The sequence below is a fragment of the Erpetoichthys calabaricus genome, chromosome 18 (assembly GCF_900747795.2).
Source record: "Erpetoichthys calabaricus chromosome 18, fErpCal1.3, whole genome shotgun sequence".
In the NCBI taxonomy this organism is placed as follows: domain Eukaryota; kingdom Metazoa; phylum Chordata; class Cladistia; order Polypteriformes; family Polypteridae; genus Erpetoichthys; species Erpetoichthys calabaricus.
In genome coordinates, this window is record NC_041411.2 from 88,943,588 (window position 1) to 88,966,349 (window position 22,762).

At 36.8% G+C, this 22,762-nt stretch overlaps 1 protein-coding gene across 2 annotated transcripts in view; it reads right to left on the reverse strand.

Moving 5' to 3' along the window:
- lamb2l (laminin, beta 2-like) overlaps positions 1-22,762 on the reverse strand; it is a 168,664-nt gene that overhangs the window by 75,249 nt on the left and 70,653 nt on the right. Inside the window, exons 4-15 of one of the 2 annotated variants that reach the window (XM_028825429.2) lie at positions 20,833-20,965; positions 20,402-20,475; positions 19,142-19,330; positions 19,003-19,066; positions 10,473-10,675; positions 8,661-8,781; positions 7,864-8,052; positions 6,899-7,078; positions 6,451-6,563; positions 5,380-5,459; positions 4,978-5,134; positions 228-365 (exon numbers count right to left, since the gene is read on the reverse strand). In XM_028825429.2, the coding sequence (XP_028681262.2) occupies positions 228-365; positions 4,978-5,134; positions 5,380-5,459; positions 6,451-6,563; positions 6,899-7,078; positions 7,864-8,052; positions 8,661-8,781; positions 10,473-10,675; positions 19,003-19,066; positions 19,142-19,330; positions 20,402-20,475; positions 20,833-20,965 (1,641 nt within the window). Of the gene's footprint in view, positions 1-227; positions 366-4,977; positions 5,135-5,379; positions 5,460-6,450; positions 6,564-6,898; positions 7,079-7,863; positions 8,053-8,660; positions 8,782-10,472; positions 10,676-19,002; positions 19,067-19,141; positions 19,331-20,401; positions 20,476-20,832; positions 20,966-22,762 lie in introns of those variants that run through there. The other variant, XM_028825430.2, reaches the window with a different exon arrangement.

Below are 22,762 nucleotides of genomic sequence, written 5' to 3' on the forward strand. Positions count from 1 at the left end.
TGCTGGCTCTGGCCTGAAAGGAATTACATTTCTGTTTGCTTAAGCCAATGTGGGAAGATATGGTATGTGAATCCTGCTGCTGGCATACCTCTTGTTTGCCCAGTTTCATCAGTCTTGCTCTTGCTTGGTTTTTTTTGGTCTGTCTCTCTAGAATTCTCTTTTCTCAATTAAGTAAGGACTTTCCCTTTTTCCCCAATCTACTGTACACAGGCAGTTGCACAATTTACCTTTTGTTGAAGTTGTCTAACTTTCCTGTGTCGTCTGTGCCTTTTTTGTTGGTGCCGCCGATGCTGCCGGCGAATTCTCTGCCTTATAGTTTCCATGTAATCCAAACAGTTAATATCTGCTGGAGGTCTTGGTTTTCCCTAAAAATCAAAGTAAAATCAGAAATATATGATGTAACTGAGAAAAAAACTCCTGTCATCATCATTCTGAATTGGATAACACAAGTTTAAAAATGTTATGTTTAAAAAGGTGGTTTGGGGTTCTTCAAATATTAGTAAATAATAGGAAAAGCACTTTGCATTAGTTAAACTGAGATTTACACTTCCTATCACGTAAGTTAGCTAATTAATTATGAGATCGTATCAATCCGTGAATGAATTAAAAACGGACTCCACTTAATTAATCACCAACACAGAAATTTAAGGAAGAAACCCAACATTATAATGAAGTGGACCAATTAAGACTCCTCCAAAACACTCCCTAAACATAAATGGGACTTTTTATAAAATAAACTAATGAAGCCAGATATGTTTCATATAATACTTTAATAAATGTATTGTTTTATTATTTTATCGTATTGTATCTTTTGTTTACACAATGTAATAGACTCATCACATTGCATGTCATAGAAATATGACAGCGGCACCAGTTGACTTCATACCTTAGTAGGAAAAAGAACAAAAAGCTTCAGTGATAGATTAGTACTAGAATTTGTTTCTGTTTGAATTCCGTAAACTGCAGAAGTGAATCTAAAAAACCCCAAACTGTTCCAGTACGGTGCTGAGGTGTCACCTGCTACACTTGGGTCCCAATCCAGGGGGTTCGTCGTATGGTGAGTGTGGTGACGCGCTATCAGCGCACACTCCCAACCACTCTCTCTTTCTTCCTCTCTCTCATATTTATCTTTTGACTTTCAGTTATGATTCACTCCTGCGCTTCGTTTGCTTAGTTTCCCTTTTTTAATCCTCCATTTTTGCCCTTGCCTGGCCTTGATAACAATATTTGTCTCACATTTACAACCTCATTGTCTGTTGAGTCTCTCCCAATAGCTCCTGGCACTCTGTCTCTTAACAATGGTATAGTTAATAGGTTCTGAGACTGGCTACCTTATGGCAGTGTTTCTCAACCTTTCTGGTGTTGTGTCCCACTTTTTCCCAAGTAAGAGTCGTTGAGAATCACCAACCCTGTGATGTATCAAGCATGATTGTCAGAGCACGAACGTGGGAGCTGGGAGGCCGGGGATCAAGCACGATTGTTGGTGTGGCAAACCATTACATGACCCACTCTTTATCCACAGTAACCCACTACCATTAATAGTTGAGAAATACTGACTTAAGGCATTGGTGTGGTTTCAAGCAATTAAAGAATAATATAATATAAATGAAAAATTCCACGATTGCAAAGAAATAACTAGTTAAAGTTAACATGTATATTATAGTGTCAAGTGTTTAGCTGTTTTTATGTGCTCAGACAATGTTTACTGTGGTGCCACACAATTCTCATACAAGATCTCTACATGTGAAATGTTGTGTCATATCATAAGAGTAACATGATGGTTGTACTGGGTCACTGTGTGTCTGCCAAAACATGCGGAGTGCTCCAGTTACTAGCTGACTGAAGTGCTGACAACATTTAATCTGAGCTTATTGCTCAAAAGCAGACAATTCCTATTAGGTGAAGTGCTATGCGTCTTCCTTTCCACCTAACTAAATAATGTGCAACAAGCAGCCAAATCCTGGGACTCATTAATTATATCTCGTAAAACAGTTTAAGTATAACTTTGTAATGAAACAAGTGGAAACAGCAAATGGAGGGATAGACAAGTGAATGGATATGATTACTAGTAGTTTGTCTTTTGCAGTCCAGGTTGTGTGTTATGAATAAGTCCAGTAACTTTGTTTATTCAGTCCTTAAGGATTCTATTTAACTATCATCATAGCTTAGTATGAAATGTACTACTGTATACAGAGACTGAGAGAAGAAAAAAACACCTTCCAATGGTCCAAATTTTGAAATCAGAATGATTAGTTTTGATTCACTTTGTACGTATAAATATTTGAAAGAGAAAGACTGCAGGCCATGACATTTTTATCCTATCAGACTCTTTCAAATATAATACTTTTTTGAAACTACTTTGTACCTATAAACAACCTTGGACAAACAGTTTAAACAGTTCTTCTTCTGCGGTTATTCTGTTATCACAAACGTGACAAAGAGAAATTGCTGTTCATCAGAAATATGCTTGGATTGTTTAAGAAGCACTATTGTACTAACTCTCTCAGATGAGCTGGCATTCACATTTTTCCCAGATCTCTTTTTGGGTCACTAGAGATCCGGCCTTTTATGATCTGAAGCATAGCTGTGCTATTGCCGTGCTGGCATTTTCCCTGGGAAATCCCACGCCTTAACAATAAAAAGCATTTTGATTACAATAGATTTCTGTATTTCCTAAATGTATTAATTTTATAAAGTACATATTAAAATAGTTTGGAAGAATATTAATTTTTTACACAGATGCCAAAGTATATGTATTTATAATATTAAAATATTAATGATGTCTTTAGACATGTTCAAATGTTAATTCATAGTAATTATAATATTATGGCTAAGGTGTCAAAAAGAAAACAGATAAATTATTACATTATTTTTCCAATGTAGTGCCTATACTGTATAAATGTCAGCATTTAGTAATCGCTATGCTTTTCACCAGATGGTATTTCAGCTTTTACATTAGAGTTTAAGTGTATTAAACTACAAGCACATTAACCAACATCTCAATGAAGAGGACAACAGCCAGAGCCAAGTACTTGACTGGCAGGACAAAGAAGGGCCGGGATAGTAGGGGGAGACTTAAATGAAATCTGCTTAATTCAGAGGCACCTTACCTAACAGAGAGGGACGGGGGGGCCCAAAGTGGCTATAGTGTTGCTGGCTTATTTTTTAATTTTTTGTCTCCCAAGACCATGTGCCCTTCTGTTTACTTATTCTTTTGATCTCCATGAAGCTATTAGGGATCAAAGACTAGCCCAAGTTGCCCTTTACCATCCGTCATATATACTTTATGTAACCACACTAGCACTACCGCATGTGTTTGATGTTGCTACACATGAAAATGTTTAATTTGAATGTATGAGAGATGTGACAATCAGTCTTATGGTATAGTGAATTCTTCTTAGAAAATAACTTCATTTAACTCTTCCTTAACTCCTGACTGAATGAACAATAACACCCACAAAGAACCTGCAACTTTCTTCTATCAGAACATAGATAGATAGATAGATAGATAGATAGATAGATAGATAGATAGATAGATAGATAGATAGATAGATAGATAGATAGATAGATAGATAGATAGATAGATAGATAGATAGATAGATAGATAGATAGATAGATAGATTTTCCTTCTCCATCCTTTACCATTACACATTTCATAACATACACTGTGCTACACTTTGTCTTTCAATTTGTTAATTTTTCCTTCTCCATCCAGTACCAACACAAATTTAATTCTTAGTACTATAATGGAGAATTAAATCATGCTTTCTAGTTTTTGTCGACACAGAGCAGTGGTGCTATAATGTATGTCGTCTTATCATCTCACAAAACTTGGATCTGAATTAGAGTTCTGTTTATGGTCTCATCGGCATGGTATTTGCATAATCTGTGTTTTTGTACACATTTCCTTTATAGGAATGCACAACCTTGGCATCCTCTCCCTGACTAGTGACCAAACAAAGAGGCTCTCTGGTGTGGTGAAAGTCAATATACAGTTCCTTGGTTTCCCTGATGTTAAGATGTAGACTCTTTGCACCAAGAAACAAAGCTCTGCACCTAAATATTTACAATATTAATACAGTATTTTACATTATTAAAGTAATCTAAGGTTAGAGACTACAAAGAACTGGGGCAACATCCAGGTCCTGATTTATTATTGTCATTGTTTTAATCTTCCTCTCATTCTCTGTCTCTTTGGAAGTTTGCACCTTCTTGCTCTTATGCAATCATGCTGTCCTTTTGATTGGAGGGAGGGCTCTTAAGGTTGTCTCTTAAATTTCCATCGGAATCAATAATCTATCTATCTATCTATCTATCTATCTATCTATCTATCTATCTATCTATCTATCTATCTATCTATCTATCTATCTATCTATCTATCTATCTATCTATCTATCTATCTATCTATCTATCTATCTATCTATCTATCTACCTACCTACCTACCTACCTACCTACCTACTCACTCACTCACTCACTCACTCACTCACTCACTCATTTTAGGGCTCTCCTTGCCTAATGTGCTGATCAGTGTAACATTGTTGGAGTGACAGCATGTCTTCAATTGTATTAATGCAGAATCAGCAGTCAACTTAACAGAACATGTTTACAATGTAACAGAAAACAGAGACTTTAAAGGAAATGTGTACAAAAACACAGATTATGCAAATACCATGCCGATGAGACCATAAACAGAACTCTAATTCAGATCCAAGTTTTGTGAGATGATAAGATGACATACATTATAGCACCACTGCTCTGTGTCGACAAAAACTAGAAAGCATGATTTAATTCTCCATTATAGTACTAAGAATTAAATTTGTGTTGGTACTGGATGGAGAAGGAAAAATTAACAAATTAAAAGACAAAGTGTAGCACAGTGTATTTTATGAAATGTGTAATGGTAAAGGAGGGAGAAGGAAAATACAAAGAAGAAGGTGAATCTTTTCTTGTAGATCAAATTATTGTTTTATACTTACAGGTATCTGAAGATCTTCTGGGGAATACGGTAAAGCATGCTCTGCCTCATAAGTGTAAAAATCCAGGGATGCACAAAAATAACCCAGCTGAACTTCATCGCACTGTCGACTGGTAATATGTGGACGACAAGGACACTGGCCATTGTCCATCATGCATCTGGTGACAGAAACCATCATGACAATCATACTTTTACATTGTAAGTATCCATACCAGATGGTAGCTAAAAAATTCACCCATCTAAAGGTGTTCAGGCTGGACACAAATAAAAATCATGCACTTATTCCTCTTGGGGCAACAAAATGATTTATTATTATTTTATGATTTAAAATACAACATTTTTAGAAAATTGAGGATAATGTAAAGGCACTAGATATGATATTTTAATAGAAAAAGCAATATACCGGTTGTTGTATGCACCACCAAAGTCACAGTCACAGTATCGGCATCCTGTAATATCATGGCTGAGACCCCAGTATTCAGGCTGCCAGATAAAAAAAAAAGCAAATTGCTTTCTTACATTAGACATTTACATATCTTCTCATGCTACAGTGCTCTTAATATTTTATTTTGTATTTTCATTTTTTTTTATTTGCAATTTCATGAAATTATTTTGTTCCATGAAAAATACTATCAATGAAGATTTAGAAAATAAAAGTAGAAGTCTAAATGTTTCTGTATAAAAGTCTGTGTAATTATTGGCTATAATAAAATGCATTTGTTAGATTACATTAACAGTCATTTCTATAAAATACTGAATGAGAAAAAAAGATAACATTTTAGCCAACGGATTAAATGAGTCTAGTAAATGTGTCTGTTTTTCGAACTATGTCAATATTTGTGCAGAACTGATTCCTCTATGTACAGCAGGGGAGATTTGTTTGTACATATTCAATAACCTCTCCATGATCAGCCTTTCAGTGGTAAAGTGTTTTGGATAGTTTCTGAGTTAGGTTTAATGATATGTAAGAGTGTAACTTGCAAATAACAGGAGATTTAAAGAGATTATTATTTTCAAGCTACAGTACATCTGGTTATTTTGAAGGTTCTGGTATCCCAGACAGCAATGACTGAGGAGCTTGAGGATTGGTCTATGAGACAGACGGTCGAGGGAGCTGCATAGTCTCATACTGTATAAGTTTATAGATTTAGAAATGTTTCTGTAATTTTCAGAGGAAATGTAATAGATATATTTGGAGATGAAAATAGATACCATTTGTCCTAGTAGTGAAAGAGTACAGTAGAAAAAAAAACATTGGAATAGAGGTAAATATGTATTGTTAGCTGGAATAAAATAACGGTCTTTCAACATGGAATGGCCATTTTACTTAATATTCTATAATTTGTTACAAAAATATGTTATAATACTTAAAAGTTTAAATCTGGTAAAAAATATTAGAAACTATGAAGGAGAAAAAAGCAACACAGTAGTGTGCATGTACTAAGTGCAATGTGAATAATGTGAGCAGACTCACCAGGCACTGATTGCAGTAGCGCCCTGTGACATATCTCTTACACGAACAGTCCCCGCTGATTTGGTCACAGGGAGCCTCCCCAATGGTGATTCCACGAGGGTCACAATTACAAGCTGCAGAATTTAAAAAGCACCAACTTTAAATTGAACCCAAGCACAATTGATCTCCAGCACGAGATTAATTTACTTTGTTCCTAAAAAGATTTCTAACAGTGAGTTTAATAATGATGGAATAAAATGATGCTAAATCAATTACAAATATTAATGATAGCAGTTATAAAGTTGCCACTCTGCAATTGATGTGCTTTGAAAAACTTAACACATTTATTTTAAATTCTAGGCATGATGAATTTTCAGAATCTTTACATCAGGCAAACAATGTCCAATTGTATTTACAATGCTTTTTAAGTTTTCGTAGTATTAAACTTTGGTGACACAGTTGTACTTACGCTGGCAGCCAACTGGATCATTCCTGCTAAGCCCATAAAAGCCCTCCTTGCAGTAGTCACATCGGATACCCTTGACATTTTCTTTACACCGACACTGGCCAGCAAGAATACCCAAGGTGAGATCAGTGTGACTGTCACAGATGCCACCATCGAGGGAACCAACTGGATCACAATCACAAGCTGTACAGAAAGAAAGATTACTGTACGCATTTAAATTGAAATGGATAATGTGTGTTAATTACTATATATACTTAAGTATGCATCATTTATTTATTTTTGTATACAAATTATTCATTATTTTTCTTATCTAAGTGTAATTTGTTTTTCTTTGCATGTATTTACTTATTTGACATCTTGTAAAGCACTTTGAGTTACATGGTTTGTATGAAAATGTGCTATAGAAATAAATGTTGTTGCTGATAACTTCTCATATGTTGGCTAGGTTAACGTTAAAAAGAACCTTTACACCACCTACAGTACACCCAGGTTTTCTTAATAACAAAGGGATATGTAACAGATTCTGTTGTAGTTTTTCTTCTTTTTTATGATATTGCAGTTTGCATAATGTTGAATTTGTGTGAGTTGAGGTCCTACTGAAATAACAAAAATTCAAAACTAAAACAAAAAACATAATCTAAAGGTTGGAATGATTCTAAAACGAGTTTAGAACAAATCTCAAGAGTAAGCACGGGTATGAGATAAGCCATAGCAACCTGTCTCAGGAGCCTGAAACTCAACCTATAGGACCCCATTGAAAACAGTACAGAGTTCTACTAATCTAGTCAGCCAGCTGTGCTTTTCCATTGCACTGTGAGTCATTGTCTATTTGTGTAGCATCAGGTTGGAACCAATCCTAAAATGGATTGAGTAAACTTGGTACAACAATGAATACATAGAGTATATTTTATTATAAGCTATTAACTTTTTCTGCTGAGCCTGAACAGTGCTTATTAAATCCAACTTACCAATGCAAGCAGCCGGGTTCCGGATATCTCTTGAAGGGTCCTGATAATAAAAGGGTTTGCATATCTCACAGTTCCGTCCCATGGTATTATGTAAACAGTTATCACAGACTCCTCCACTGACATTTCCAGTTGCTAAATATACTGCCATGTCAAAATGGCAATGGCTTGAATGTCCATTACAGTTACATTCTGTTAAAAAATAGAAACACAAAATAAGACTGTTGAACATCATTAATTAGTATAAACAGGGATGCTTGAAATAATTAAGCCCGTAACTTTCAAGAGTTTTTCAATTATTGATGTTATCATTTTGACAAAAGTGCTATACTGACTGACAGACCAAAAGGAAGATAAATTTTGAATTTGAAAAAAAAAAAATACTAATAATAAAAACATAAATAACAGCTACAGTATGCAACCAGGTAACAGATTTAAACTGTATAATCTGACAGGGTAGTAAATTATTAGACCAAAAACTATAAAAAGTTTTCTAGCATTAGCAGTGTATGAACCATCAATTATTGTAAAAACGTGTTCAGACTAATAACATCATTTAACCCCAAGTTCATCTGACAACGATTACCCACTAAATCATGTATCTTCATCATCTGTTGCCAAAGCTAAAATCAAAATGACATTAGAGCTCATGTATAGAATAACTAATATATCAAAAAGACTGTTAGTAAATTCAAAATAAATTCAGAATATTCCTTAAGGCATTTGTAAGGTGAACCTCTTAGACAGAAGGTACCTGTTTTCCTGCTATTCCATTATAGAAGATGACTCCCATTCTTTACCTTTACAAGTATGTGGATTATGAGCCTCAGCTGGACTCCAAGGTAAATCATTAAAGAAAGGTTTACAGCGCTCACAGTTTAGTCCCTCTGTGTTGTGCTTGCAGACACATCTCCCATGGATCTGAAAAGAAAGTTGAAGTTCAGTTTAAGTTGATCAAAGAAACTAATTTCTGTTGTGTTTATTTTTAATATGCAGAATTAACAACTTTTAGATTCACAGCATAAACAAAATTATTATAATCCTATAAAAACATCAGTATTTAGTGAAGTGCTTACTACAAAAAGTATTGTAGGTGCCTCTTGTGAGGTAGCAAGTGATGGGTAGACGGTACATTATAAGGAAGTCTTTGGATTGGAAAAGCTGTCAGAAATTTACCTACAACACACAAACATACACTCACTGAGCAAAACTATTAGGGACACCAGTGCACCTGCTTATCCATACAGTTATCTAATCAGCCAATCATGTGGCAGCAGCACAATGCATAAAATCAGGCAGATTTGGTTAATGTTCACATCAAACACCAGAATGCAGTGATTTTGACCATGCGATGATTGATACTGAGAGATGGGCTGGTTTGGGTATTTCTCTTACTGCTGATCTCCTGAGATTTCCACAAACAGCAGTCACTAAATGCTACTCAGAATGGTGTGAAAAACAAAAAACCTGCAGTGAGTGGAAGCATTGTTCGAGTGAGAGGTCATAACAGAATGGCCAGACTGGTTCGAGGTGACGGAACGGCTATGCAAACTCAGATATCCACTCTGTACAACTGTGGGGAGCAGAAAAGTATCCCAGAATGCACAACACATCGAACTTTGAGGCAGATGGATTACAGCAGCAGAAGACCATGTCGGGTCCCAGTTCTGTCATCCAAGACTGAAATGGGCACAGGCTTACAAAACTGACCAGGTGAACACTGGAAAAATGAAGCATGAACCACAAAGATGGTAGGGTCAGAATTAGTCAACAGTCCAGTCTGATGTAACAGTGTGAGGAATGTTTTCATGGCACACTTTGGGCCTGCTAATACTAATCAATCATTGCTTGAATGCCACGTCCTATTTGAGTATTTTTGCTGACCATAACTACTTCCAGCATGTTAAACACACCATGTCACAAAGCAAAAGTCATCTCAAACTGGATTCATGAACAAGACAATGAGCTCAATGTTCTTCAGTGGCCTTCCCAGTCAACAGATCTGAAGCCAATAGACCACCTTTGGGATGTTTTAGAACAGGAGATAATTCATCATGAACATGCAGCTGACAAATCTACAGCAACTGTGTGATAGAATCATGTCAACGTGGACCAGAATTTGAAATGAATGTTTCCAATACCTTGTAGAACCCATGCCAGGAAGAACTGAGGCTGCCTTGACAGATCCTTACCCAGTATTAGTACAGTATTCCTAATAAATTGCTCAGTGAGTGTATAAGAGTGATTTGAAAAATAGTCAAAAAAACTAATTAGTGTTAGGCCGCATTTTCAGCCATATATGGTGGACTCTTTACATACTTTTATCTTAAGCAAAATGACACCTTTAATTGGCTAACTAAAAATATTACAATAAGCAAGCCCCTTCTTCAGGCAAGATAAAAGCTTGTATATTGTAATCTTTCTAGTCAGTCAATAAAAGGTGTCATTTTGCTTAACTTTTTACTACATCCATAATGGCTAACACGGTACAACACCCTAGTACTACAGATATACTTTATCTCAAAATTCTTATACATTAAAATGTAATCTATTTATACTGAATATAAACTCCAAAATCCTGGTGAAAATAATCAGATGTTTAATTTGCATACCATTCCCTCCACACCTCCAGTCATACCAGAAATGGGTGTACATTCAGAGGCATGTCCATAGCAGAAACAACTGCCCCGCACGACCAGTTCGTAGATGGCATAGTAATATTTCTTCAGCACTTCCACTCTACGGTCCAGTAAATTGTCCCCCAATGTGTGTAGTTTGGTGAACTTTATTCGCAGGTTTGTGATCTGGAGCAACTCTAAAAAAAGGAAACATTTCAGCTATGTTACTTTTGTCTATGTGTTTGTTATGACAGTACAAAGGCACGATGGCATTGTCAAAAACACATCGTGAAAATACAACAACGGAAAATGCAGCATAAGAAATGACCCACCATGACAATACACTGAGGCATGATATCATATTGCTGAATTTGTCTCAATATTACAGATATTTGCCATATTAGGCTTCTATAATAATAACAAAAAATACTCAAGTATGTTTTTAAAACACAAGAGCAAAATGTTAAGCATGCCAAAGACAAACAATGATGAAAAGAATTTAAACATGGCATTCCTATGCCCTGAAAAATGTCTGCTGCAGATTATAATGAGAAGTTATGACACAAGATAGACAATGCAGCAACAATGTGAGAAATTCAGTCCATTATTAAAATAAAAATCACAAGAGAAGCCATCTGCACTGTAAGAATGGCTAAACAGAGCTAGCTTTACTCACTCCTGGCTCACTATAGTTTAAGCATTATTTGTAATAAACTTTGACAAGCACTCACTGTATGAATAATTAACTGCATAAGTAAGGAAGCAAATATTTCAGACTTAGAAATGTTTACTAGAAAAACTGAAATGGCACGTTACTGACATTTACAGGTGTACTGTTAGATTTTCAGGATTAAGCCTTCCAAACATGACATTAATGTGAACAGCAATAATTAGAGACAAAAATCAAAGTGTATTTGTTTTTAATCAGGACTGGTATTTGGAGTAACTCTTAGAAAAGCTTTACCTCAAAGATGGACATTGGATAAAAAACTAAAAGCGCTAACGTGGGTAGAAAGAAGTGGTAGACAGGCTACCACTGTCACTCTTCAGCTTTCCAGCACTCTCTGTGTTTATGCCAAGGACAAGCCATCACATACCTCATGTTTCCCTTTTTTTTTGTAGCCATTGTGTTCCAACTTGTCAGAACTTGTCAGTAAATGTAATTCTTTAGATACAACTTAAGAGGGCCACTTACAGAAGAATAAACATAAAACTTAGAAGTGACGGGCCATTCATCTTCCTCGAGTGTTACATAAGCCTAAGTGGTAAAAATGGATCCTTCAGGAATGAAGAACTTGACACTCTCCATACAAATCACAGTACACTACTAGAAGATCAGCACAGTCTGAAAAGTCAGACCACCAATACACAGAAGTGCTTCAGTAGCTTCAGTTAGAGACGTCCAGCTTATTCCCTTGAATGAGTTTCTTGGTAATCAGTGCTAGGAGAAACTTCCAGAGCAGCATATCTGTCACAGACACTCTCAGGTGGGACATTAACACCACTTCCATCACTAAGAAGGCTTCAGCAGCAAATGTACTTCTTATGCCAAATAAAGAAATGAAATATTACCCAGGCCCATCCTAGTACAACTCTACAAGGCCATAACTGAATGTGTGAACACATTCTCCATTGTTGTCTGGTTCAGCAATGGCCAACTACAAAAAATAAATGACAGCGTGTTGTGAGGTCTGATGAGAAAATAACTGGCTGTGCTCTTCCATCTGTTGCACACCTGCATGTTTCTGGTGTCATCAACCATGTCAACAGGATCACCAAGGATTCACCTCACCCAGGTGTTTGCTTGTTAAAAAAATTCCCCTATGGTAAATGCTTCAGGTCAACTAAAACTAAAGCTCATAGACATCTAAATCTGTTTCCTTCCCAGAGCCATAACACTCACAAAACCAATAATTTAGGCTATTTTCCTTGCTTATTCATGTGTTCTTTCACATATGAAGGTGTGAGTGTGTGCATACACACTATACAAACTCACACTTTCCATTTCATTTGCATATCTCCTTTGTAATTGCACTATTCTGCAACTCTTTATAATGTATGTTGTTTAACTTATATTACAAGGTTTGTTCTGGTTCTAATTGTTTTTGCAAACCTTTGTAATCCTAATATAAAAATCCTAATGCTACTGCTGCAAGCAGGAAGCCATGTGACAGGAGGCAGGAAGTAGGAAGTAGGAAGTGAGTGCAGCAGCAGTAAGCATGGTGTGTTTATTACCTCTGTGTTTGTACTCTCAAACAATCCTTCGCCATCCTGCTTAGTTAGCCATTGTGAAGGCATTCCCTGTAAGTTCTCTTTTTTCTAGTTTTATAGTCTTTGTTTAAGTAACTTTGGTTAAGGAGTGTCAAAGTAAATGTTGTATTTCATTACATAAATTTACTGAGCTTTTGGCTGTTAAGCTCTTAGTTATAAATGCTGCTGTATTTACTCTATGTTACTTATACAAGTACTTATTAGTGTTTGTTTGTATTTGTATTTACAGTTTCACACCATTTTTGTAATTAAACATTCTCTACATCACTTCGTGGTTCCGGGAATTATTGCATGAAGGTGTTTAGCTTGCTGGATAATTGAACAGGAGATTCAGTGAGGCCAGTACAAGGTTAAATCAAAAAGCAACGCAACGGATGGCAGCTGACACAATACAATACATGATGGCTTATGGGTAGTTCATACACACGCAGTCTAGTTGAAGCTAAGGTCAAGTGGACATGAACACTCCGCTGTGGGATTGCATGATTGTTGATCAATGCACCGTAGTGAGATTTCTTTCTGCAGAGTGAGTGAAACCTGCTGAAATTCACACCTAAAGATACTTGTACAGATCAGTAAGCTGTTTGGGTAGCCATCTTGCACACATTTTACAGTCATGTACTATGATGTGTGCAGATCTGTAGCTGATATCGAAATGTGCAACAACGGCGGACAACATAATCTGTCAGTCTTCTTAGGCATTCACCATGCTGATGTCGACTGATGTGGGTGATATTGATGGTCCTCCAGATTGAGCCTTCATCGGATATACTCGTTCTTCCCACTTTAAGCCTAACTTTTTGTTGAGTCAGGCTGTTTTCACTTACATGCTGGGCCAATATCCTTTGATGAATTCCAGCAGGTGTCAATACCTCTGCCTAAATGTATCTCACTACAATGTGATGTTCAGCAATGGTGCAATCCCTTAGCGGATTGTCCATGTTTGTTTAAGCTTGGCTTCAGCTAGACCAGTGGTAGTCAACCTGGTCCCTACCGCCCACTAGTGGGCATTCCAGCTTTCATGGTGGGCGGTAGCGGAGCAACCAAACGGTGCTGCGATTACATACTAATCAACTAATTTAACTATAGTAAGTTGTTTTATAAAGATTTATTCTGCCAAACTTAGCGAAAATCCGACATAAAGTACTTGGTAAGTAATTATTATTATACTAGTCATTTAGCCCGTTACAATAATGGGCGCTAGAACAGTAGTGCATAAACATTAGTAGGAACAGTCTATATTAAATGGCAAGGGACTTTGACCTCATTCTTTTTGTTGGTCGTATTTTTCTTTCTTTCAGCCTTTCTTTTGTTGATGTTTACTTGCTGAGCTGACCGTTCTTTGTGGGCTGCTGCCGTGTATTGTGTGTCTTTAATTTTCTGTGACAGTAATACTGTCTTGTAAGGCTCTATTTATTAAGGGCGCGCACAAAAAGGCGAGCTTCAAAGGGGTGACCTCAATTGAGCATGGCGAATAAAGGCGTTCGCAGATAATTTAGTTCAAATGGCTCTGGAATATGTGAAGAGGAACAAAGGTGCAGATCTTTATTTACGCGCGCCTTTATTCTCTGCGGCCAATTGAGGTCGCCCTTTTTGAAGGATACCGTCTTGTATGTCCGCTGGCTTGTACGTCCGTAATATACCTTTAATTTTCTCTGGCAGTAATACAGGCGTGCGCGTCGGTAATATGCCTTTAATCTCCTCTGACAGTAATACTGGCTTGTATGTGGCTGTAATATGCGTCACTGTATTGTGTACCTTTAATTTCCTCTCGCAGTAATACTGGTTTGTATTTCCTTAAAATGCCTCTAACTTTCTCTGACAGTAATATTGCGCATCGCACAATGCCCCGCGCATGCGCACTTCACCAGAAGACACCCACACACGGATACCTGGACGCACATAGGGATTTTATATATATAGATGCTTTAACTTGCTGTAACTCTACTTTATAAATTTTATAAAGTAAAGTTACTTCCCTACTTTATAAATCACCATTACTGTGGAACCGGTGGACGGTTAGAAAATTTTACTACTAACAGAGATACAAAAGTGGGCGGTAGATATAAAAAGGTTGACTACCCCTGAGCTAGACTAAAGACAGTGCTGCACTGTGTATGTTTGAACTACCCATAAGCCATCGCAAACATGTTGTATTGTGTCAGTTTCTATCTGTTGTGGTTACTGTGTAATTTTCAAATTGCCTTTACTTTTTGATTTACTCTTGTGTTTATGTTATTTGTATGTGACGTTGTTATCTGTTATAAGCAAGTCCAAAGCTACCAAGTTAAATTCCTGCACATTAAGAATAAAAATGATTCTGATTCTGATCTTGCTACAAGCAGCCCACTACACCTTGCAAGAGAGCCTGAACCAATGCAATGCCACAGCAATTCTCATCCAGTTTCTTTTGGGAATTAATAAATACTTTCTCAAATATTTCCTATGCAAAACTGCATTACATTTAGAAACCAAGTGTTTTAGTATCATTAGACAATGTGTGGTAAGCACACCGGTGCAATAATGGCTGCTGTTGCAAAATCCAGATGGGTGCTACACACTGGTAATGGTTGAAGTGATTCCCCTCTCTCCATGTGAAGCACTTTGAGTGGTGAGTAAAATGCTTTATAAATAAAAGTAATAATTATTATTATTTCTATTGAGAATGTTTGGAAAAGGCAGGTCCAAACAGACTGTCAAAATACTTTTTAGTAATAGAGAATAGCCTGTTTTAGGGCTGATCAAAACAGTAATCCAGGACTTAGGCAAGGGTAAAGACTCCACCAAAGTCTTTTACCAAAATGAAAACGTTATTCAAAAATCTCAGTTAAAAAAACTTTTTTAAAACCTGGCAGGAATTAATCAATAACATTTTTTAATAACCATTTATATTGGGGGAAAAGACGTCTTTCTCTCTTTACTATTCTCAATTGTTTTACTCTGGCTGTTGGCCTTCCGCTCTTTTTCATGGGTGGGGGTTTATTTGAATTTAGTTTTGTTAAGTTTGACTTGATTAAGTTAAATTTCACATCCACTGCTCTCAGCCTCAACACCGGGACGCCGCAGGGTTGTGTGCTCAGCCCGCTCCTCTACACCCTCTACACATATGACTATGTCCCCACTCACCATAGCAACAAGATTATAAAGTTCGCGGATGACACGACGGTGGTCGGACTCATCTCGGGCAAAGAGGGTGAGCTGGCATACAGGGACGAGGTGGAGCAGCTGTCAGAGTGGTGTACAGTCAATAACCTGCTCCTCAACACCACAAAACGAAGGAGCTTGTTATTGACTTTAGAAAAAACAAAACTGACATCCAGCCACTCATCATTGGCGGGGCCTGTGTGGAGAGGGTCCCGGTGTTCAGGTTTCTGGGTACTGAGCTGGAGGATGACCTGACCTGGAACGCCAACACCAAGGAGCTGCTGAAGAAGGCGCAGCGGAGACTGTATTTTCTGAGAATCCTCACAAAGAACCATCTCCCCAAAAATCTGCTCCTTGCTTTTTATCACTGTTCCATCGAGAGTGTGCTCACGTACGGACTGTGTGCGTTGTACGGCAGCTGCACTTCCTCAGAAAAGAAAGCGCTCCACAGGGTCGTCAGGACAGCAGAGCGAACAATTGGTTGTACCCTCCCCACTCTGGAACAAATCTACACCTCCCGATGCCACAAAAAAGCAATAGACATTTCACAGGATTCATCACATCCCGGTCATTGCGTCTTCCAGCTTTTGCCATCGGGCAAGAGGTACAGAGCAATGAAAACCAGGACAAACCGCCTTAAAAACAGCTTTTATCCAAAAGCAATCATGGCCCTGAACTCAGAATAAAACTGCTCCGTATCATTCTCCCAATGTGCAATATAGACTTAAGTCAACAAGTGCAATTTGTATATTTTGTAAAGTACTTTTATTACTATTCGGTTTGTTATTATTTTCTCTCTTCTTGTCTTTTTAACTCTTACTCTTAACACTGAGTCGACTGCACCTTCAATTTTGTTGTTCCTTTGTAAAAGTGACAATGACAATAAAGATCTATCTATCTATCTATCTATCTATCTATCTATCTATCTATCTATCTATCTATCTATCTATCTATCTATCTATCTATCTATCTATCTATCTATCTATCTATCTATCTATTGTACAGAATGTTATATGATTTTAATAAATTCAATAAAAGATTAAAAAAAAAAAGTCAGAATGAAGTCATAACCTGAAGTGCTTTAACTTTCAGCTATCACAAGTCTTTGATTTCACAATCCACAGTTTGGAAGCGAGTCTGCACATGCAATCATGTCATGTTGATATCCGTGCCGGAGTAGTTGCCATCAACAACATGGCAGCTCCCAATGAAAAAATGCAAAGAATGGAGATGCCCGTTGAGGAAAAAAAAAGAAGTGGTGATAATATCATGAGTGTCTGAGACATGAGGGTCATTAGTGAAGGGAAGTCAGACATAGCTACAGTCAAACATATGAGACGTGACACATTAAAGGGAGCTTGCTAAATTTGTACCCAAAATGCAACACTACATCCACAACTAGAATTATCCAAAAAGTTCTGTTTTTGTTTTCAAAATATTTCTTTTGTATTTGTAAAAATTTTGGATACAGTTTAATGTTTGTCAGTACCCATGAGCAATATTTTCATGCTACCTTGAAACTGTTCTACTTTACAACATTATGTGACATTTAAATTTATTTCAGGATCATATTGAAGTTGAGTTTGTAGTTATTAACAAGTGAGTCTTGTGAGTTTTACTTTCAGAGATTTTATATAGAATTTTATAGTGAACTATGTCCATGAACTCTATGATCAGTGTGTGGTAGCCAGAACTATGTTAGTTTTACGTGAAATTACTGCCTCTTGATTAAAGAGTTGGTAACAGTCATCTTTACAAGGCAATCACTGCCAAGGACTTCCCTCAGCCCTTTAAAGGTGGAGGGTTTCCCACAGTCCCCAGCGATTTACTCAAATACGCTAGGGAGTCAGTGAATGTTTATTGTGTCTTCTGCTTCTGCTTATTGTGATTTCTGGATGTTTGACCTTCTGCTCTGTTCTTTTTTGATATTGCCATTCAATTACCCTATTGGAACTCTGTGTGCATTAGGATTGCCTTTGTTATTTACAACTCATTTGCTGTTTGTGTTCTTTCTTTAGTTACAGTGAATTTGTGAGACATAAACTTTTTTTATTTTTTAAAGATCCTGTATCAGTTCTTGTATCTAGCCAGGGGTTGACTGTGAACACTCTCTAGTGGGCATTTTGGTGAATTGCAGGACTTTTTCATGATTTGAGCTTCAACTTCGAAACTTATGGTAGGGATTGGGCAGTGTGCTAAAGTGTAACGCAGTGCATTACTGCAGAAAAATGGTCTGCACATACCATGGAAATTAGGCAGGGTATGAAGATCGAGTAGCCACAATACTTAGAACCATCTTTTATAACATGCCCTCTTATGATGTCATGGGTCACATGGTATATACATCATGTGCCTAGCAATCACTTGACTTCCCATCCTCAACTCTTATTGTTTTTAGCATTCTTTATTTTACTACCACTATGACTAATCCCCTTGTCAATCTCAGGCTTGAATAAAAGAAATTCAGTACTGCAGAAAGAAGTAATCAGCTGCAATGGGCCACTGAACTCTCATGCTGAAGGAGATGCTAATATCACAATAGTTGAAAGTCTGAGAAGAAGTTACCAGAACGAATTTCTAAAGCATAAAGCTGTAAATCAGAGATTGTATTCCTTTTACAAAATGTGGTATAACGGACAGAAGAGACTCATTCAGATCTTCAAAACATATAAGGAGTCGTAATGTATCATTTACTGTACATCATATCTGTAAAGAGTTTTCTCCCAACGGTGACTTAGTTAACACACAAATTAATGTAAACCTTTTTTTTAAATTCTTTAGATAGTATCTATCTATCTATCTATCTATCTATCTATCTATCTATCTATCTATCTATCTATCTATCTATCTATCTATCTATCTATCTATCTATCTATCTATCTATCTATCTATCTATCTATCTATCTATCTATCTATCTATCTATCTATCTATCTATCTAAAGAATTAAAAAAAAAGGTTTACATTAATTTGTGTGTTAACTAAGTCACCGTTGGGAGAAAACTCTTTACAGATATGATGTACAGTAAATGATACATTACAGTATCTTGAGGGAAAAAATACCCTCAAGATTTTATTTTATAAGAGTATTTGCATTATTATGTCTCCTACCTTGGATCTCAAGACTATATGGGTCCTTCACTTTGATGGAAGGGTCCAGAACCTTATAAATAACCTGCAAAACAAAGCAATTTAGTGAAAAGAGCCTACTAATTCAAACGCTATTCACATTAGATATGCATATAATGACCTCTCCTTCTGTAGAAGGCTCAATATCTGAGTACCGCTCCTCACAGATGACATCATTGATGTGGTGGAGTGGCCGAAAAGGAATGGTGGGAAACATCTTAGTGCAGTTGTATGAGAAATAGCGATAAGGCTTCCAGGAGCGGCCAAAGTCTGCAGACCTCTCAATAATCATTGCAGCTGGTCGAAACGTCTAGAACACAGAGACATGAAGAGAAAAGAGAAACATAACTGTAATTGGTGTTGGTGTTTATTATTATATTTTTCAAATAATGCGTGATAAAAAGATAATCAAGAAATGTTTTTAAGTTTGAAGGTTGGTCCTTAAACAGTATAAATAAAAAAATAATACTTCAAATACAAAGGAAGATGTCCTTGAGATTTGTGCTTCAATCTACAGTATATGAAGAACCTGAAATTTCTTTATTGAAACTTGTGACAGGATTTTTAGTGATTGTTTGGCTTCCGATTTGTTACTGACATAATGTCACTTCTTCAGTATGTAAGTCATTTCCTGAAACCACTTTAACTAAATCTCGTCATGATGAAGCAGTCTTCTGAAAATATTAAAATGTAAAAGTGCAATGTTGTGACTCTTATTCATTGAAAAATACAAAATAAGAAGAATGAATAACTATTACTGTTTCACAGACCTCATTTAATCTTTGTTAGAAATATCTTAGTGTTTCAAGTTGTAGACTATATGCTGTATGTACCAAAATAATGCAGGCTAAGTGACATTTCAAGTTACACAGTAGCCGGCTGCTAGTCTTTGCTCTGCAGCTTACTGGTTCAGGTGTACTTTAAGCCCTCCACCATAGCCCACTTCACAGACATGTTGACATTTCCAAAAAAATATTATTTTAAACAACTTGTAAAGTCTAAGTTAAAACAACATGGATTAAAAGTTAAAATAGTTGACAGCTTTCCATAAAAACGCCTCAGGGAGGAAATGCATACTGTTCCACGCTTTTAATAAGCTGTTATTATTTGTATTATCTAAAATAACAAGGGCTGAGTTATGCATCAGACAAACTATGAACAACAGCAACAAATGTTCAGGTGATCTACCAGAAATAAATGGATTTATCTAAACATTCATTACGTCTATATGTAATTTTATGAATGTGTTTTTTTTTTTTTAAATACTAAATTAACATTGTTTAACACAAGCAATGATTATAACAAAGTTATTATATGGCTATAGCATTTCTTTCTCTTATCAATGGAATAAAAGAATGCCCTCATGCATTCCTGAATATACCTTAAACTTCATTATGAGATGAGTGAAATGGAATTCTGCTTCAAGATCCAACTGAATGTTGACTTCCTCCATCCCTGAAAAACACATGTACAATACGATAACCCTGAGTCAGTAATTAAAGGAAAAAATGCAAACAACCACAGTGCACAGTTTTCATTAGTTATTCAGGCTGTAATTAAAAGAACACTGCATAGTCCAGTACAGCGCTATCATAATTCCTTCTAAACTGAAGTAGAGATGTTTTCACTTGCAAGATAATACAGAAGAAGTGCTAGCCCTGTTTTTAATATGATTTCATCAGCCTGCGTTTTGTGTTGAAAATCAACATTATGTTTTTCAGAGTTCCTCTTACACATTTCAAGATTTCAAAATTGCCACCAAGCTCAAGTGCCAAGAAAGACAGACAGACAGACAGACAGAGTTTCCTTTACCATTTGATGACTGCCACCAAGTCAGATCCATCTCTTCATCCATCATGTAGATGACATTCTCTATTCTGTGGCTCCTCTTTGTGATCACGTCATATGGTTTTCGGGAGTCACATGTAAAGCATTTGTCTTCTTGCTGTACAAAAAAAAAAAGAAAAACTATGATACTACAGTATTTTTCTTTTACAATTTTAGCACTTTTTAAATAAAAGCTTTCTTTAACCTTATCATTTACATTGGTAGACTTTTTGTTTGTTATACAATGCTAAAATGCATTAAATATTGTGACCTCTAAGGTCTATTCATGCTTCATCCTCAAATCCAAATGACAACTAAAAGAGCACAGAAGTGACAAAAGGGTTTTATTACCCAAGGGATGTGAACATTCAAAACAATTTCCCATAAACACAAAGTGGCTCAAAAATAACAAAAATTTAAGCCTTCTGGCCATTCTATTTACAAAGCACAAGCTGACTGAGACATGGCTATAAAATGTTGTTATTTTACAAGTTTAAAATAAAATGTGCTACAACTATGCTTTCACTAATTAATGCCTGAATTCACAGTAATGTCCATCCATCCATCCGTTTTCCAACCCGCTGAATCCGAACACAGGGTCACGGGGGTCTGCTGGAGTCAATCCCAGCCAACACAGGGCACAAGGCAGGAACCAATCCCGGGCAGGGTGCCAACCCACCGCAGACAGTAATGTCTAACAAGCGAAATAAAATAATTATCTAGATACAACTATTACACGTGGATCCATACAAATATATTAACAAAAGAGAATTGATTGTTTATTAGTATGAGTTTGTATAGTGAGATAAATGTACTTTGTAAAAAGATCTAGGAAACATTTTTCAGAAATTCTAAGCTACAAACCTCAAAGATAGTTTACCAAGAGTTACACAAAAGGTACAGAAGACACAGAAATGATCTTAATTGTCAGGCAAATGTATATGGTGTCCACAATGTACATAGAGTAACTTCAGAAGTCACATAATTAGTTGATTAAGGTCCAGTTATGCCCAGTTAAAGTGTCGCATGATCTGTCACATGATATCTGTATTAATAGAACTGCTCTGAAAGGCCCTGACTCTGCAGCACCACTAAGCAAGCAACATGAAGACCAAGCAGCACTCTGAACAGGTCAGAGACAGAATTGTGGAGAAGTATAGATGAGGATTGGGTTATAAAAAATATCCCAAACTTTGAACTTGCCATAAAACATTAAATCTATTACAACAGAATGGAAAGAATATGGCATCACTGCAAACCTGACAAGAGATGCCACCTCCCAAAATCCACAACCGGGCAAGGATGGAATTAATCAGAGATGATGAACCCTAACCCTAACCCTCCCTGTGTGGAGTTTGCATGTTCTCCCCGTGTCTCCATGGGTTTCCTCCGGGTGCTCTGGTTTCCTCCCACAGTCCAAACACATGCAGGTTAGGTGGATTGGCGATTCTAAATTGGCCCTAGTGTGTGCTTGGTGTGTGTCCTGTGGTGGGTTGGCATCCTGCCCGGGATTAGTTCCTGCCTTGTACCCTGTGTTGGCTGGGATTGGCTCCAGCAGACCCCCGTGACCTTGTGTTCGGATTCAGGGTTGGAAAATGGATGGATGGATGATACAAACACTGAAGGAGCTGCAAAGATCCACAGCAGAGATGAGAGTATCTGCCAAGAGGACCACTTTGAGATGTTCACTCCACAGAGTGGGGCTTTACAGAAGGGTGGCCACAAAAAAATAAAAAGAAGAAATCAAGTCTGGAGTTTGTTCATGATGGGGGCAGCCTCATGCTATGGGGATGTTTTTCATCAGCAGGGACAGGTAAACTGGTCAGGATTAAAGGAAAGGGCAGTTCATGAGGAAAACCTGTTTCAGTCTACCAGAGTTTTAAGACTGAGATAAAGGGTCACCCTGCAGCAAATA